This window comes from Scatophagus argus, chromosome 22 (genome assembly GCF_020382885.2).
Source record: "Scatophagus argus isolate fScaArg1 chromosome 22, fScaArg1.pri, whole genome shotgun sequence".
Lineage (NCBI taxonomy): Eukaryota > Metazoa > Chordata > Actinopteri > Scatophagidae > Scatophagus > Scatophagus argus.
In genome coordinates, this window is record NC_058514.1 from 918,517 (window position 1) to 933,302 (window position 14,786).

Consider the following 14,786-nt stretch of genomic DNA (forward strand, 5'->3'; position numbering starts at 1 on the left):
CTTTATTTAAAATATGTGTAAGTATTCTGTTTATTGTGTTTTCATTTCTGCAATAAGAATCCGCTGTTCAGATGAGGTTTGGGTGGCTCTTAAAAGAGCCGTTGAATGTTGTGGAGAGACGTGCGATTTAACCGCCGAAGCCGTACAGAGTGCGGCCCTGCCGCTTCAGGGCGTAGACCACGTCCATGGCGGTGACGGTCTTCCTCTTGGCGTGCTCGGTGTAGGTGACGGCATCACGGATGACGTTCTCCAAGAACACCTTGAGCACACCGCGAGTCTCCTCGTAGATGAGGCCGGAGATACGCTTCACACCGCCACGGCGAGCCAGGCGGCGGATGGCGGGTTTGGTGATTCCCTGGATGTTATCTCGGAGCACCTTCCGGTGACGCTTGGCGCCTCCTTTGCCGAGTCCTTTTCCTCCTTTTCCGCGGCCGCTCATGTTGTCAGAGTCCTACACTGCAGTGACAGAAGTGATGTGAAGCTGCCGAGCAGCGTCGGTATTTCAAGGCGCTTTGCGGACGTATTTGGACACAGTCGTCTCGCCTTCAGTCCGCCAATTCGCTGTTCCGCTCGAATCTGTCGGCTGAGCTACTGTATTTCCGATTATCAAAAAGTCAATTTCAAAATAGAAGCAAAACCATTGACACGGTTGCTGGTGATTGGTGAGCTACTGTCACTCAGTACACAAACACTCATACAGGATTTTTCAGTACGTTTATATTTATGTTGTAAGTGCAGTACTTTGACACCGAAAATTACAAACTGACTTTACATTTTTAAAGTCATGGTTTATTCTCATTAAACTTATGCTATCGTGTATTTTTTTGCTGGAATTTGTTCTTTATTTAGTGGTGGGTGGCTCTTAAAAGAGCCGTTGGTGAACGAGTTCGTATTGGATTATTTGCTGCCTTTCACAGCTTTGTCGGTCTTCTTGGGCAGCAGGACGGCCTGGATGTTGGGCAGCACGCCGCCCTGAGCGATGGTCACTCCGCCCAGCAGCTTGTTGAGCTCCTCGTCGTTGCGGACGGCCAGCTGCAGGTGACGGGGGATGATCCTGGTCTTCTTGTTGTCGCGGGCGGCGTTCCCAGCCAGCTCCAGGATCTCAGCGGTCAGATACTCCAGTACAGCAGCCAAATACACCGGCGCTCCTGCTCCGACACGCTGAGCATAGTTACCCTTCCTCAACAGCCTGTGAACACGACCCACAGGGAACTGGAGACCAGCGCGGGACGAGCGGCTCTTAGCCTTGGCTCTAGCTTTCCCACCAGACTTTCCCCTTCCAGACATTTCAACACAATGTTAACTTCGAGCTGAATGTGGATCGGCTGTTAAAATCACCTTTATATGGCTACTGTGGCTGCCAGAAGCTCGTTCATTGGGCAGACTAAGCGTCAGTGTGGGCGTCCAATCAAAATCCATTACGTGGAACACTTCTTCCTTCTACAGATTGTAGGATTTTCAAAATAAGATAACACCAACAGCGATGATTCTATGAGGAAAAGCATGGCCCTTTAAGAGCTGGTGCTATTTGGATTTATCTTTATATACTATTAACTTTTAAAAGATGATCATATTTCTAAAAAAAAAAAAAAAAAAAAAAAAGAAGAAAGTTTTATGACAAATTATAATGCAGATATAGAAGCAAATAAATTTTGGTTATGTAGTGTAACCCCAGCACCATTGAATAGAGGCATAGCCCTGTGAGAGCTGTCACTATTGAAGTCGTCCCATGAACATGAGCCGGTTCAAAGACTTTCTATTACACCCTTGTGTCATGCATGGGGAATTCCTGAGGTTGCCAGCTGCATTATATGGCCCTTACTTCTTGGGCTTCATCTCCCTACTCAGCCTATGTCAAAGAAACAGCAGCGACTGGATGTTTTTGTGGTGCTGGAGGATGGTGGTGATGAAGATGATGGCATCTGGGCTAAATCTGCTAGAGGTTTCAAAGTGACCCACTTCTGACTGACATGATTGGCTGGGCTCACTAGCATATGCCTAATGTGCAATACGGTTTTCTGTCTGTTTGGGGCGATCAAACATTAAATTATTTTACTGTAATACAGAATGTTAAATGCTACTCTGTGTTACATTTGTACCTGATAGGTCTCAGTCGTTCACAAACAAGAATGGGCCAGAGAGAGAGACGGACGCTTTGGGGACAGACAGTGGAATCACTTCAGTGATGGAGGCTCAGGGGTCACAGGCGAAAGGCATCCCAGCATCCTCGCTGATTGGCGAAGAGATGACGGCCATCTTGGATTGTAGCGAGGAATAAAGATTGATGCGGTAAGCTCCTTCTTTTATTCGTTTATATTCGTTTGACTTACACCAACCTCGTTAAATTAAATCTCCCTCTTGCTGTTGTTACCGCAGAATCAGGTAGAGAAGGGAGGTGGGAAATACGGCGTTAGACCCAGCGGTCCCGCCTCGTTGCTTTTTGTTGTTGTTTTGGGGAACTAACCGACGGAGGCGCAGCAGGCCCAAACCCGAACAAAAACACGCCTACCCGCCGGTTCCCTGTCCGGTGGCATGTGTCTATGTAACCACGTTTGAACGGGTGTTTTAGTTTTGTCAGATAATGTTATAAATGCTTACACCTGCTTTTGCTTTGTCCTTCTGACGTTGCTGTTATCCGAATAGCTCGCTTGGTAGTAAGCATTAGCTCTCATGCTAACGTCCCCATGCATTCCTATAGCGCTAATGTTAGCTGTTCGCTTATAGCGCTAGTCGACTAGCATTAGCTCCTAGCCCATTTTACAGCTAACGAGGTAAGGGCAGCTTAAGGCTTTTATTTGCGTAACACTCACACACAATACACATGTCATAACAAACAGGTTTATCTGTCAAGAAAGCAGTGGAAAGTGTCAAAGGAATATTAAACGCCAGTCAGAATACGAGAGCTAGCGCTTTCTTACATGGCTAACATTAGCTAGCGACACTGCTGCACATTCAGTGCTACTTCGAAACAAGAATAGTAAAGCTTGTAAACGACTCGACCAATGAAACGAGATTTATGGGACGCGATACACAGCATCAATGCACAGTTTATACAACATTACAGTTGGGTAATAGCTTGATTGGCCGTTGTTCACTGGGTATCACTGCTACGCTAATGCTAACATGGCTTGTAGATGTCTGGCTAACCGACTACAGTCAACAAAAGTAGCCCCGGGAGCAAAGTTTGCCTCAAGTTTTAACACGGTTTGAACCAAGTGGTCCTTCATATTATGATGTGATAATCCTGATATCCCCGTGCAGTGGCTCAGAGTAATTTATACTCACAGGTGTGTTGATGAAGCCGACCCTTGACTACAGGATTGTCACACAATAGGTTTGATACGAACAGTCTGTTAGTGTCTCAAAGTCTTGGATCATCAGCGTCACACATTTTCTGCAAATGATTGCTTTCATTAGAATGATGGTCCCACATCCAATATGAACCAACAACAAAAAGAACAAATCTGTAAAAGAAAATCCATGCGTTGTATAGATTGTTGTATTATTGGATTGTTAGGTTAACTTTGGTGCTTGTTTTGTGGGTTGTAAAACCAGTCTCTGAGTGGGTATGTGAGTGTAAGGCCTGCTTGTGTTTGCAGACTCCTGATGCAGAGGCATGTGTAGGGATTAGTTAGGTCACACGTACGCAGAAGTGAGCAGTTGGTCCTGATAAGACAGGAAGGAGATGATACACCTCACAGCAGTTTCACGCTGCTGCTCTGTCTGACCGTTTCCTGTGTCTGCTTTCTCAGGTGACACGCGGTATGTTTGGTGCTAACCGGAAGAAGTTTATGGAGGGAGGGGTGGAGAGCGACTACGCTGATGACTCCAGCCTCTACTACACCCAGCAGTCCATGTTCCCTCCACACCGCGCTGACAAAGATGTAAGTTTATTAAGTGCTTCTTCAGGGCTTCAGATTGGTTTGTAGATGAGCTTTTCATTAGAGATCCAAGTTTCTCCTTAGATCATGTGGTTGTGGTAGAGCGAGAGGACCACAGAGACACTCTGTTGTTTGTGGTACTCCTGTAATATCAGTCAGTAGAGCCTGGGAAATTAAAGGATGTGTCTGTGTTTCTTCTGTCCTCAGATGCTGGCGTCTTCCTCTGCTTCCTCAACGGGTCAACTGTCACAGCTCGGAGCCAGCTTATACGGCCCGCAGAGTAAGATCACGTGTTTGTGTCCTGAGTATGCTGCCGTCACGTGCACACGTTTCAGCCATGTTATTACTTCTCCCTTTGATAAGCACCGTTAAGCTCAGTCTATAGCTGATGTGACAAGAGTCCCACTGCAGGTACCTGAGGTGTTGGTTGGTTTTTCAGTGTTTGAAATGGCTGAAAGCTGACTGTCAGCACTGGGTCCACTCACCCCGCGATGAGAAAAGACACAAGTCATTACATTGGTTGGCTCAGTTAAAACTCCACCAGAGAGATGACAGGAACTTGTTGTCTCAGAGTAAACATGTTTTCTCTCTCTTGCTGAAGGCACTCTGGGGTTTCCTATGCGGGGTATGAACAGCAGCACAGCACCTCAGTTAAGTCGAAGTGGCTTGAACCAGTCTGCCACTCAGCTCCCCAGTCATGCCAGTACACCCAACACTGGCACGCTGCACACGCCTCCCTCACCGAGCAGGTACAGCACACGCACACACACACACACACACACATACACACACACACACACATACACACACACAGAGGCACGCTGAACTGGACTTCCTGGTGTTCTGATACCAGCCCCCCCATCCCGGTTTTGATACCTGAACTGATATGATGTCAGTACATTTAAAAAGTGTATGTTATTATTGTAACAGCTGTATTCTGCCAACGCTTGCTTTTGCTGTTTATGGTTGATCTGTAGTTTATGGATGTTGGCTACATGTGCATTAAAATTCTGTCAAATTTCAGTCACAGAAGTGTGATGTAAGCTCACAAGCCGCCTCCTCCTGCTGTAATCTCTGCTCCTTCACTGTGCAGGGGAATTCTACCAATGAGCAGCCGGAGCGTGTTGAACCACAGCCAGCAGGTGGGGGGTCCGACGGGCCAGACGGGCGGGATGGTAGGAGGCGTAGGAGGAGAGAGGGGAGCCGGCGGCGTAGGAGCGGGGAGGAGCAGCAGCATGGGGAGTCCGAGCCGGTCATCACCCAGCATCATCGGCATGCCCAAACAGCAGCAAGCACGGCAGCCTTTCACTATCAACAGGTGATCTCTCTCTCTCTCACACACACACACACACTTGCACCCTTTTGACATGATGCCCAGGTTGATTGGCTGGAGTTTTGTTTGGATCGTTTTGCACGAATGTCCTTCAGTTACTTTGAGTGTTCAGTAGTTTGTGTCATCGTTCTTTGATTGGTGTGAAGAAGTCTTCTTATCTTTGCACGCTTTGCGCCCTCTACACTCTGTTGGCTGCTGTAACACTGCAGTTTCCCAGTTATGGGACTAATAAAGCTTTAGCTTATCTTATCGTATTCACTTTGTTTCTGGTGTTAAAAAAATTTGGTGAGCTCTACAGAAGCCCTAAAATAATGACTACGTTGTGAAAAGCAACATGTTTTTGTGTGTCAGTATGTCAGGGTTCGGGGTGAACAGGAATCCAGGCTTCAACATGAACAACTCCCTGTCCAACAACATCTTCAATGGCACAGGTACACACGCTGATTACCTTTCACTGAGATGTCACTTCGGCCACATTTCAAATAGGATGTTTCAGCGTCACATACTTTTTAAAGCTTTTGTTGTGGATTCAGTTTAAACATGGTCGTCAGCTTTATGGACTGTTGCGTGTCCGTTCGTCCAGACGGCAGTGAGAACGTGACGGGTTTGGACCTGTCGGATTTCCCAGCCTTAGCAGACAGGAGTCGGAGAGATGGAGGCTCGAATCCCACCCCACTGCTCAACCCGCTGGCCGGTCGGGCTCCCTATGGTAAGATAGACCTGTGTGTGTGTGTGTGTGTGTGTGTGTGTGTGTGTGTGTGTGACATCAGTGACTCTTGACTTCACTTTTGCACCATATGACTTGAAAATACGTGATACCATCACACAAGCCCAAAGACGACTGCAGTCTCTGTTGGAGTTTGACACTCAGGGACTTCCTGGTGCATTCAGGTACACTTTGTAAACTGCAAACTCTACACTCGAATGGAAACAAATGTCATTTAAAACAGAAAAGTTTTAACATTTGGTGAACAGCACACTGCGACTTGAAATGTCTTTTTAGCTGTGGTGTTAAACCACAGTAAAAGAGCACAAATGATTGATCTGACTGCTGTCTTTATGTAAATTATTCCTTTGAATCCGGCGCATAGCTTTTTTGTTTTTTTTTCATTTTCCCAGTTGGCATGGTAACCAAGCCGTCCAGTGAGCAGTCGCAGGACTTCTCCATCCATAATGAAGATTTTCCAGCTCTCCCTGGTCCAAACTACCAGACAAAAGACCCCACCAGCACCAACGAGGACAGCAAAACGGTTAGAACTTATTTCAGTCTTCTCTTCTTTCTCCGCTCTCTCTGTCCCGTCCTGCCAGCGATAGTCATAACTTTGTCCACATGGTGTCCTGTCTTTGTTAATGCTGTGTTCTCGTGTCCCGACTCGCCCCGTTTCTTAGGACTTCTTTTTCCCTCCGTTTCTGTCCAATCAGAATCTGAACTCTTCAGGAAAGCCCAACTCAAACTCAGATGGTCCAAAGTTCCCTGGCGATAAGAGCTCTGCGCCGAGCAACAACAACCAGCAGAAGAAAGGGATTCAGGTGCTTCCCGACGGTGAGACGCACACACGCACACGCACACACGCATGATGAGCTGCACAGGTTTCCATGTGAACCATCCTTGCGTTGTCTCCGTGTCCCAGGGCGTGTGACCAACATCCCAGTCGGCATGGTAACGGATCAGTTCGGGATGATCGGCTTGCTGACGTTCATCCGGGCGGCAGAGACGGACCCCGGCATGGTCCACCTGGCACTGGGCTCTGACCTCACCACGCTCGGCCTCAACCTCAACTCGCCCGAGTATGACCAACACACACACAGTTTAGATCCATGTGGGGATAACAGACATTTTTGAGGTGGGGGACAGAGTCCTGCACAGGTCCACATGATCGTGTGATCGTCTCTCTCTTCTGTCCTCCTGTCTCTCCTCAGGAATCTCTATCCCAAGTTTGCGTCTCCCTGGGCGTCGGCTCCGTGCCGACCGCAGGACATAGGTGAGTTCTGTACTGATGACCTCACTAAGAGGCAGTCATTAAACAGAACTGGACAAGCTGCAGTATTACAGCTTCAGCCAGTCAACTTGTCTTCACTGTCCCTGCTTGATGAATGGCTGCGTGGATGAACACGGAGGTTTCTCAGTGTTTTCTCTCTGCCTCTTCCTGCAGACTTCCACGTCCCCTCAGAGTATTTAACCAACATCCACATAAGGGACAAGGTAAAAACAGCAGATTGATCCTTTTTTTCTTTGTAGTGCCACAGAGCCGGAACATAATTCAGTGTGTGAGTGTCTTCGTGTCTCAGGTAGTGAAACACATCCTGCTGCGCTCACTCTGTAACTTTTTTATTTCTCCCATCAATACTAAAGAGTCAGTCTGCTTCCTGTCTGCAGTTAGCAGCCATCAAGTTGTCTCGGTATGGTGAAGATCTGCTGTTTTATCTCTACTATATGAACGGAGGAGACCTACTACAACTCCTGGCTGCAGTAGAACTGTGAGAGTAACACACACACACACACACACACACACTGTGTTACTGTGACTGTTACAGTGACGACAAACAGACGTTTGCTGTGTGTTGCGTAGCTCCACGTGTGGTGAAATATTCCAACTCCTGTGTCCCAGATGTTATCTGTTAATGTTCTGCTCGGCCTGCTGTGATGTCCAGGTTTAACAGGGACTGGAGGTACCATAAAGAGGAGCGGGTTTGGATCACTCGGGCTCCAGGTATGGAGCCCACGCTGAAGACCAACGCCTATGAGAGAGGGACCTACTACTTCTTCGACTGCCTCAACTGGAGGAAGGTGGCCAAGGTAAACACACACACCTGTTTTCAGACTCCTCTGTGTGTAAGAGGAGCTGCAGCCTTGAGTTGAGTTTTGAATGCCAAACAAGTCGTGCACACACTCACACTGAAGTAAATCTTCCTCTGTTTTCAGGAGTTCCATCTGGAATATGACAAACTAGAAGAGCGACCTCACGTTCCCTCCACATTCAACTACAATCCTGCCCAGCAGGCCTTCTGATTGGCTCTACCTCCTCCTGCCTGCCTGCCATTGGCCCTCCTGGCCTGTCAATCATCACCCGTATAGGTTTTTTTTTTCCCCCACCATCACACACTCAAAGTGAATCTAGCCAATCAGGGCCTGGGACAGGAGAGGACGTCCTGGCTTCCAAACACTTTCCTGAACTGACTTTATGATTTTAACTTTTCTGAGTTTTGTTTCTTCTTTACCTCATTTTCCGTCTTTTTTATTTGGTTTCTCGCCCTCCTCCATGAGTTTTGGTTTGGTTGGTCTGTTGATGTGGAGCACAGACAGCACAGTACAGCACACACACCGACACAAGCAGTGTGAGTAACTGTCCACCTGGTCCAGTGATTCACGTTTCTATCCAGTCTTAAGAATTGACTATTTTTGTCTAGAGGAGCTTTTACAAACCAGATTTTAACCCAGAAGCAAATCACCCGTCAGGATGGAGAATTATTTTACACTGTGTCACACCTCTGACCTTTGGCACAACTGAAAATATTTAGCATTTCTTTATTTTTACCAGGTTTTCCAGCATTACAAATCAGAAAACACACACACACCCATCAGACAGTGGAGGGTCAGGAGAGGAAATGCAATGTACATTGTAGCACTATTTCATAATAAAAGAAGAAAAAATATCATTTTTTGTTTGTTCATGTTACGTGGCCACACCTGAAGTTCAGCAGACAGAAACACACTTTCTGAGTGTTTAACGTGTTGAATCGACTGCTGCTGTTTTCACCAGGTGGTTTTTGGTTCTTTATTCACCTCTTAATGCAAAACTGTGGCAGCTTTCTGTTTTACTCTTTCAGTCAACGAATCCCACAGATCTCTCAGTAACTTCACATAACTCCAACAACAGGAAGTAGTGCTTTTGTTGAGGACTATTTTCAGTGGCGGATTAATACGCGTGTGACGCTCTAGTGAGTGTTTCTCAGCCTTGTTGACTTATGACCCTTCAAGTTGCTGCAGTGTGGTGGATTAAAGTAACAGACTGATAAAACATGTCAGCCACATCCCATTCAAACTGACACAGCTGTTTCAGGTTCCACCATCTCCTTTTTGTTTTGTTTCAACATCACCTCCATCTCTGCCAGCGAAGCTCCCCATTCCTTCACTTTTAATATCAGTTCTTGTTTTTTAATTCCTTTCTTTCACCTCCTGCATTTCTTGGCCGCGTCTTATTTTCCCGCCCAGCAGCAGTCAAAACAGTCAGACTGTTGGAGTGACCTCAGCATCACTGAGGAAGAAGTTCAGCATTTTGAGGAATGTACGCATTCGCTTTCAGAATGATGCCGCTCTCGTGTCTGTGTGCTAAACATGAAGCTACAGCTAGGAGATGGTTAGCTTAGCACGAAAATAGTTTTGTACAGCTCAACCAAATGAGATGCACTAACATGTTGATTTGGTTTTGTCCACATTTGTATGGATGTTTCTCTCCGCATTTTGGCCTCTCAGAGTTTTCGGTCACGAATTTTTGAAAACTCATTTTCTGTGTCTCATGTGCGAAGATATTTTTCAAAACAAATGTCGCGTGGGATTGAATATCTGTGTATTTGTGGTCAAGGCCGCAGAGTGGCCTTTGGACTGAGCCAAGCTCGCTATGCTAAGCTAGCCGGCTGCTAGCAGTAGCTTCATGTTTACTGTTGGTCTTCTCATCTAACTCTCCACAATGTGAGAGCGTGTTTCTCAAAATGTTGCAATTTCCTTAACGGTCATTGCCAACTCCACCAAAAGACAAAATTAACAAAAGTCCCAAAATGTAGGCCAAAAAATATCAAAAATGGTTTGCTTTTCATTACATTATTTTTGATTTTACTCCAGGAGGTTCCAATGTACAGCTGTGTATATATATCTAAGTATATATACATACAGACATGGCAGTATTTTTAAGAAAAAGAGGAAAAACAAAAAAGAAAAACGTGTGAAACGGAGAGACGCTCCCTCTGCTGGCCGCCAGTAAACGATGCAATACTAGACTTTCGTTACCACGGAAACCACCATGGGGACGGTTTACAGGGGACCACGCGACTCCAGCGACACCAACCAGGGCCCAGCTCGTTCACCTTGCAGCAGCAAAGCCAAGGACACGCCCACAGACCCATGTGACCTGCTCGAGAAGATTTGATTGGAGGATGAGGACTGAGGCACTTGGCCGTTGGCTGTTTTATTAAATATGGCAGCTAGTGTTTTAATAGGAAAAAGAATAAAATAAATATTCTGGTAATGAAACTGAAGGTGGCGTCTGGGGTGGTTTTTCGTGTTTCTGCTTGTTGGAAATGCAGTTTTGTTTTTAAGGACTGAAAAGTTTCTTCTCGGTCTGGTTTTCCTCCAGGTGATGTCCGCTCACCTCTCAACACGCTTCACCTGGTGGCTGCATTATAGCGCACGAGTGGATCTTTTAGCATATTTAAGTGTGTGTTATTAAATGTCAGCATTACAGAAGATAACGTTAGGTTGTATGTAAGCTTTGGGTGGAGGAGATTTTAATATCAGGCTGACAGACGCGTTTACCTGAAGAGGAGGCTAAGAGAATAAATGAGATGATGAGAACTGAATAGCTGGCGGCTCGCTCAGTCTGTGTGATAAAGGCAAAGGGTGAGAGGGAAACAGCAGACCTTCAGATGAGATTACTTTGACAAACACTGCTTCACTAGTTTGTCCACAAGAGGGCGCCGTTTGCCAACGAGAGCTCATCCAACAGGTAGGCAGGTAAAGTGAACAGAATGAACTGATGCTGAGACACCTTATCAGTCTGCCACTGAACACACTTTAAATGGTGACCTAATTGATTTGATGATTAAAAAAACTATAAATAATTCGCTTACAATTGATCAATAATAATAATGATCATGTTGTATACTGATTCTCTTTGTTGCAGCCGACATCAGCACGGTGTGATGACGGGAGAAAATGAAGTTCAGTGGAGGAGGAGGAGGAGGAGGAGGAGGAGGAGGAGGAGGAGTGCTTTAAAGCCTCGAGGTAAACACACACACACACCTGAACACGCAGCGTTAAGGTGAGAACAGCACGGACTTAATGCGGTGATAAAAGCAGCAGCAGAGTTTAACTGCAGCCGCAGTGGAGACACAAAGGAGGCTAACAGTGTCCGTTAGATTTACGAGAGGAAGATTACATTAAATCTGACCAGACAGAAGATTTAACAACAAAATGTTGTGAACGTATAAAAAAGTACTTTGGAGCCTCCAAAGCATCGCAGCAGTTGGCTCACATCGTGTGGAAAACACCTGAGGATGAGATCTCGTTGAGCCTCTCTGACAGCTCATTAACTGAACCAATCACGAAGAAGACCATCACCACGTTAACCAATAGCAAAAGTAATAAGTACTTTTATTTTCTTACTCCTCATGTGTCCACACAGAAAGGCCCATTTTAATGTTACTGATGCATTAAACAGCAGTTATGTAACTGAAGTAACTTTAAAAACGTGTGACAAAAGTGAGACGGCGAGTGGGTGAAGGTGTGAAATCAAACTTTGGTTTTTTAATTGGCTCTTTGTCTCACTAAAACAACACCGACTCCACTGCGTCTCATGTGAATCCTCACTGATTCAGTCAGTCTGGTTATGACGTCAGCTGAACATCGAAGCGCACGTGTTGCTGACCAGGTGAGGCGGCAGATCGTCAGTGTGAACCGCAGCAGTTTTACAGAAGTTTGGATGTGTGAGAGCAGAATTCATTTACAAACAAAGTGTGTTTACTGACAACACGTCAACATTTGCTTCGTCACGATGAGAGAAAGCAGTGAAGAGGAGGAAAATGAACTGATGAAGAGTTCCCGTCTGTCCGTTTACCTCCCAGTCCGTGTGCTCGGATGGTGAAGGAGAAAAACGTGACGAAGGTTTTTACAGGGAAAGCAGGACAAACGTTCTTTGTCGTAACGTTGTAACAGCAGGACTTTGGCCTTTAAAACGACGTGTTGCCCTAAATGTACCGACTGCACTGCAGCAGCAGCCCTCCAGAGCTCCGAGCCTTCACACACTCGGCCATCACGTCCATAATGAGGCCTAATTCCGGCCCGCGCTTCGCGGCTGGTGGAGGGATTTGCAGCCAAATGTTGCCTCGGCGGCGGCACTATTTTCTCAGGACAACTGGAGCAAATATTGTGCAGGCTGACGGCACCATCTGAATGTTGATTTGAGTGGGATGATGTCCTTTTCTGTTTGTTCTACTTCCTGAAAGCCCAAATCCCATCCACAGAGGACACCAACTGTCGCAGGACCCGCCTTTCATAATTCTCCTCTTATTCACATTCTGATCCTCCTGATGCATCGCAGGAAAAATATCTGAGAGTCTGTCGTTTGCTGTGGCAGTCTGAGTTTTAATGTCACAGGCTGAGATGCTGCTGCTCGTGTGTGTGTGTGTGTGTGTGTGTGTGTGTGTGTGTGTGTGTGTGTGTGTGCGCGAGGGCTCGTGGCCTCCCGCGCTCCTCCACGCTCATGTCCGTTATTATTTGTAATCTTTTGATCTGCAGAGATGATAATAATCCTGCCACATGCCTCCCTGATTACCAATGCATAATACTGAGGCTTTATTCATTTATGCAACAGGCCGAGACGAGCAGGCTGAAGGACTTCATTGTTTAAAGGGTGGAGATGACGTTATTGCTGATATTCGCTGCTTCTGGACATCAATATGTGACCATTTTGTTTCAGAAAACCCGTTTTGAAAGGCAGAGAATGTGAGCTGAGCAATCAGGAACGGCAGAAACCGCTTCAGAGTGTGTGTGTGTGTGTGTGTGTGTGTGTGTGTGTGTGTGTTGTTATATGGCACGTTGGTCTTGTCAACAGGTGCCTTCACTCACTTGACTCTTGACTGCGCGCTGAGCCGGAGACAGATCAATACATTTCAGTCGGCTCATTGATCATTTAGTCGTGGCTGGTTGAATCTCTAACGGTGATCAGACTCACACACACGCACACACACTCGTGAACCTGCATTGATCCATGTACAGAAACTGTCATCACAACAAGTAATCAGATGCACAAGCCGGACTTTAAGACAGCAGCACCCAGCGTGCAGCTCTGTGAGGCTGCCCTGAGCTAAAGGCTAATGCTAACATGCTAAACGTCACAACACCAGTTTGATGAAGAGGCTAAAATCACATGATCACCAAAGTTACTGCAGTTCGTCTTCAGGGGAATGTGTGGACCAGATTCTGTTCTCATCAGTCTTGACATTTCACAGAAAACCACAACCTCATACCGACCTCATACCACCTGGAGAAAAGTCAGAGGACGACCACAGAAGGAAATGAAAAAGCAAAAAACCAAAGCTAAAATGGAAACGACAGTAGAAATAAAAAGAAGGGAAACAACACGAAGCTCAAAGGGAAATGAAAAAGCTTTCATTTACATTTTAAATTTGCTTTTTCAATTTCTTTTCTCTTTTTAATCATGGCCTAATTGTTCCTAGTAGTGCAGTAAAATAATGATCTTTTTCATTTAATCCTTTTGCTTTTCTATTTGGACTTTTGAATTACGAGCTAAAATATCCTCATAAGGACGGCCGTGAACCGTGGCGCTTTGTGCCGGTGGCCTGACAAACGGAGGCTGTTCCTGAGAGGCAGGCTGACGTGCCCCCCTCCGCTAAGAGGCTTATCTCAGGCTGCATGTAACGCTGCGAGAACAGCAAGCAGCCAGCGGCCAAATAAAACACAAATCTGGATTGAATCATCAGGCCACCGGGGCGACCGAGCATCAGTCAACCCGCAGACAGACAGACAGACAGACAGAGAGATGAAACCATAGAAACCTCCCGGGTAGCCACAGGCTGCACCACGTGGCCAAAAGTATGTGGACACCTGAGCATTGCAGCCATACGTGACGCCGTGATCATCAATCAGCTGCTCCACCCTTCTGCGTTCAGGGCCCCCGCCACATGTTGGACCATAAAAACCATACATCCCCAAACTTTCCACGAAAAACCTGCATTTTCCAGACAGCCCACTGGCTTTTTAAATGCTTTATTTATTTTGAGACATAGAATTTCCTCAGCCCACGAGGAAACGCGTGGTTTTCTCCAGATAGTTTGGTCTCAGTGGCAGTTTGTAAAAGCACTTTTTCTAATCTGAAAAATCAGTAATGTGAGCAATCTTTTCTCTGTGGATCTGCTGTCAGACAGGAAGCCACACCGGATATCGTTTAAACGTGGGGATGATGGAGCACCTTTTCTGAGAGACACTCAGTGTTTCACTCATTTACTCACCTGAGAACTGATACAAACATGGCTGCCGGACGCTTTACAAAGTTACAGAGATGGTCAAACGCAGCCTTCCCTACGGCGGGAAAGAGAAATAAAACTGCCATTCTAATACCAATACTCCATTTTTATAACTTTTATTGTTTCAGTGTCTCAGGATGTGTCGTTAGGCGGATGCTAGCAAGCTAACGTTCTGACCGGAAGTTAGCATAAGGTGAAACATGAAGCGTCATTTTCAAAACATTTTAGTGAGACTTCGTGACTCTCGGATTATATTATTCACACTCTGATTCGGACACTGTGGATGTACACATTTGTAGTATATTTGATAGTGC

At 46.2% G+C, this 14,786-nt stretch overlaps 3 protein-coding genes across 10 annotated transcripts; 1 reads left to right on the forward strand and 2 right to left on the reverse strand.

Annotated features, from left to right (window-relative positions):
- Positions 1 to 81: 81 nt before the first annotated feature.
- On the reverse strand, positions 82 to 498 carry LOC124053736 (histone H4). The gene has a single exon (XM_046379180.1). It carries the CDS (start codon positions 437 to 439, stop codon positions 128 to 130), a length of 312 nt encoding a protein of 103 aa, XP_046235136.1. The 5' UTR covers positions 440 to 498; the 3' UTR covers positions 82 to 127.
- A 321-nt stretch (positions 499 to 819) lies between these two features.
- Positions 820 to 1,327, reverse strand: LOC124053735 (histone H2A-like). Its single transcript, XM_046379179.1, has one exon. It carries the CDS (start codon positions 1,285 to 1,287, stop codon positions 898 to 900), a length of 390 nt encoding a protein of 129 aa, XP_046235135.1. The 5' UTR covers positions 1,288 to 1,327; the 3' UTR covers positions 820 to 897.
- An 806-nt stretch (positions 1,328 to 2,133) lies between these two features.
- LOC124053733 (CCR4-NOT transcription complex subunit 2-like) lies at positions 2,134 to 8,868 on the forward strand. 8 transcript variants are annotated; one of them, XM_046379170.1, is made up of 15 exons: positions 2,134 to 2,289; positions 3,753 to 3,884; positions 4,089 to 4,161; positions 4,483 to 4,630; positions 4,975 to 5,199; positions 5,566 to 5,645; positions 5,798 to 5,923; positions 6,334 to 6,464; positions 6,604 to 6,757; positions 6,846 to 7,002; positions 7,135 to 7,196; positions 7,368 to 7,417; positions 7,568 to 7,692; positions 7,867 to 8,011; positions 8,138 to 8,868. In XM_046379170.1, exons 2-15 carry the CDS (start codon positions 3,765 to 3,767, stop codon positions 8,222 to 8,224), a joined length of 1,683 nt encoding a protein of 560 aa, XP_046235126.1. In that variant the 5' UTR covers positions 2,134 to 2,289; positions 3,753 to 3,764; the 3' UTR covers positions 8,225 to 8,868. The 8 variants fall into 8 exon arrangements, with proteins under 8 accessions (XP_046235126.1, XP_046235131.1, XP_046235132.1 ...); XM_046379175.1 differs by having other exon boundaries at positions 7,592 to 7,692; XM_046379176.1 differs by having other exon boundaries at positions 6,637 to 6,757.
- Positions 8,869 to 14,786: the final 5,918 nt, after the last annotated feature.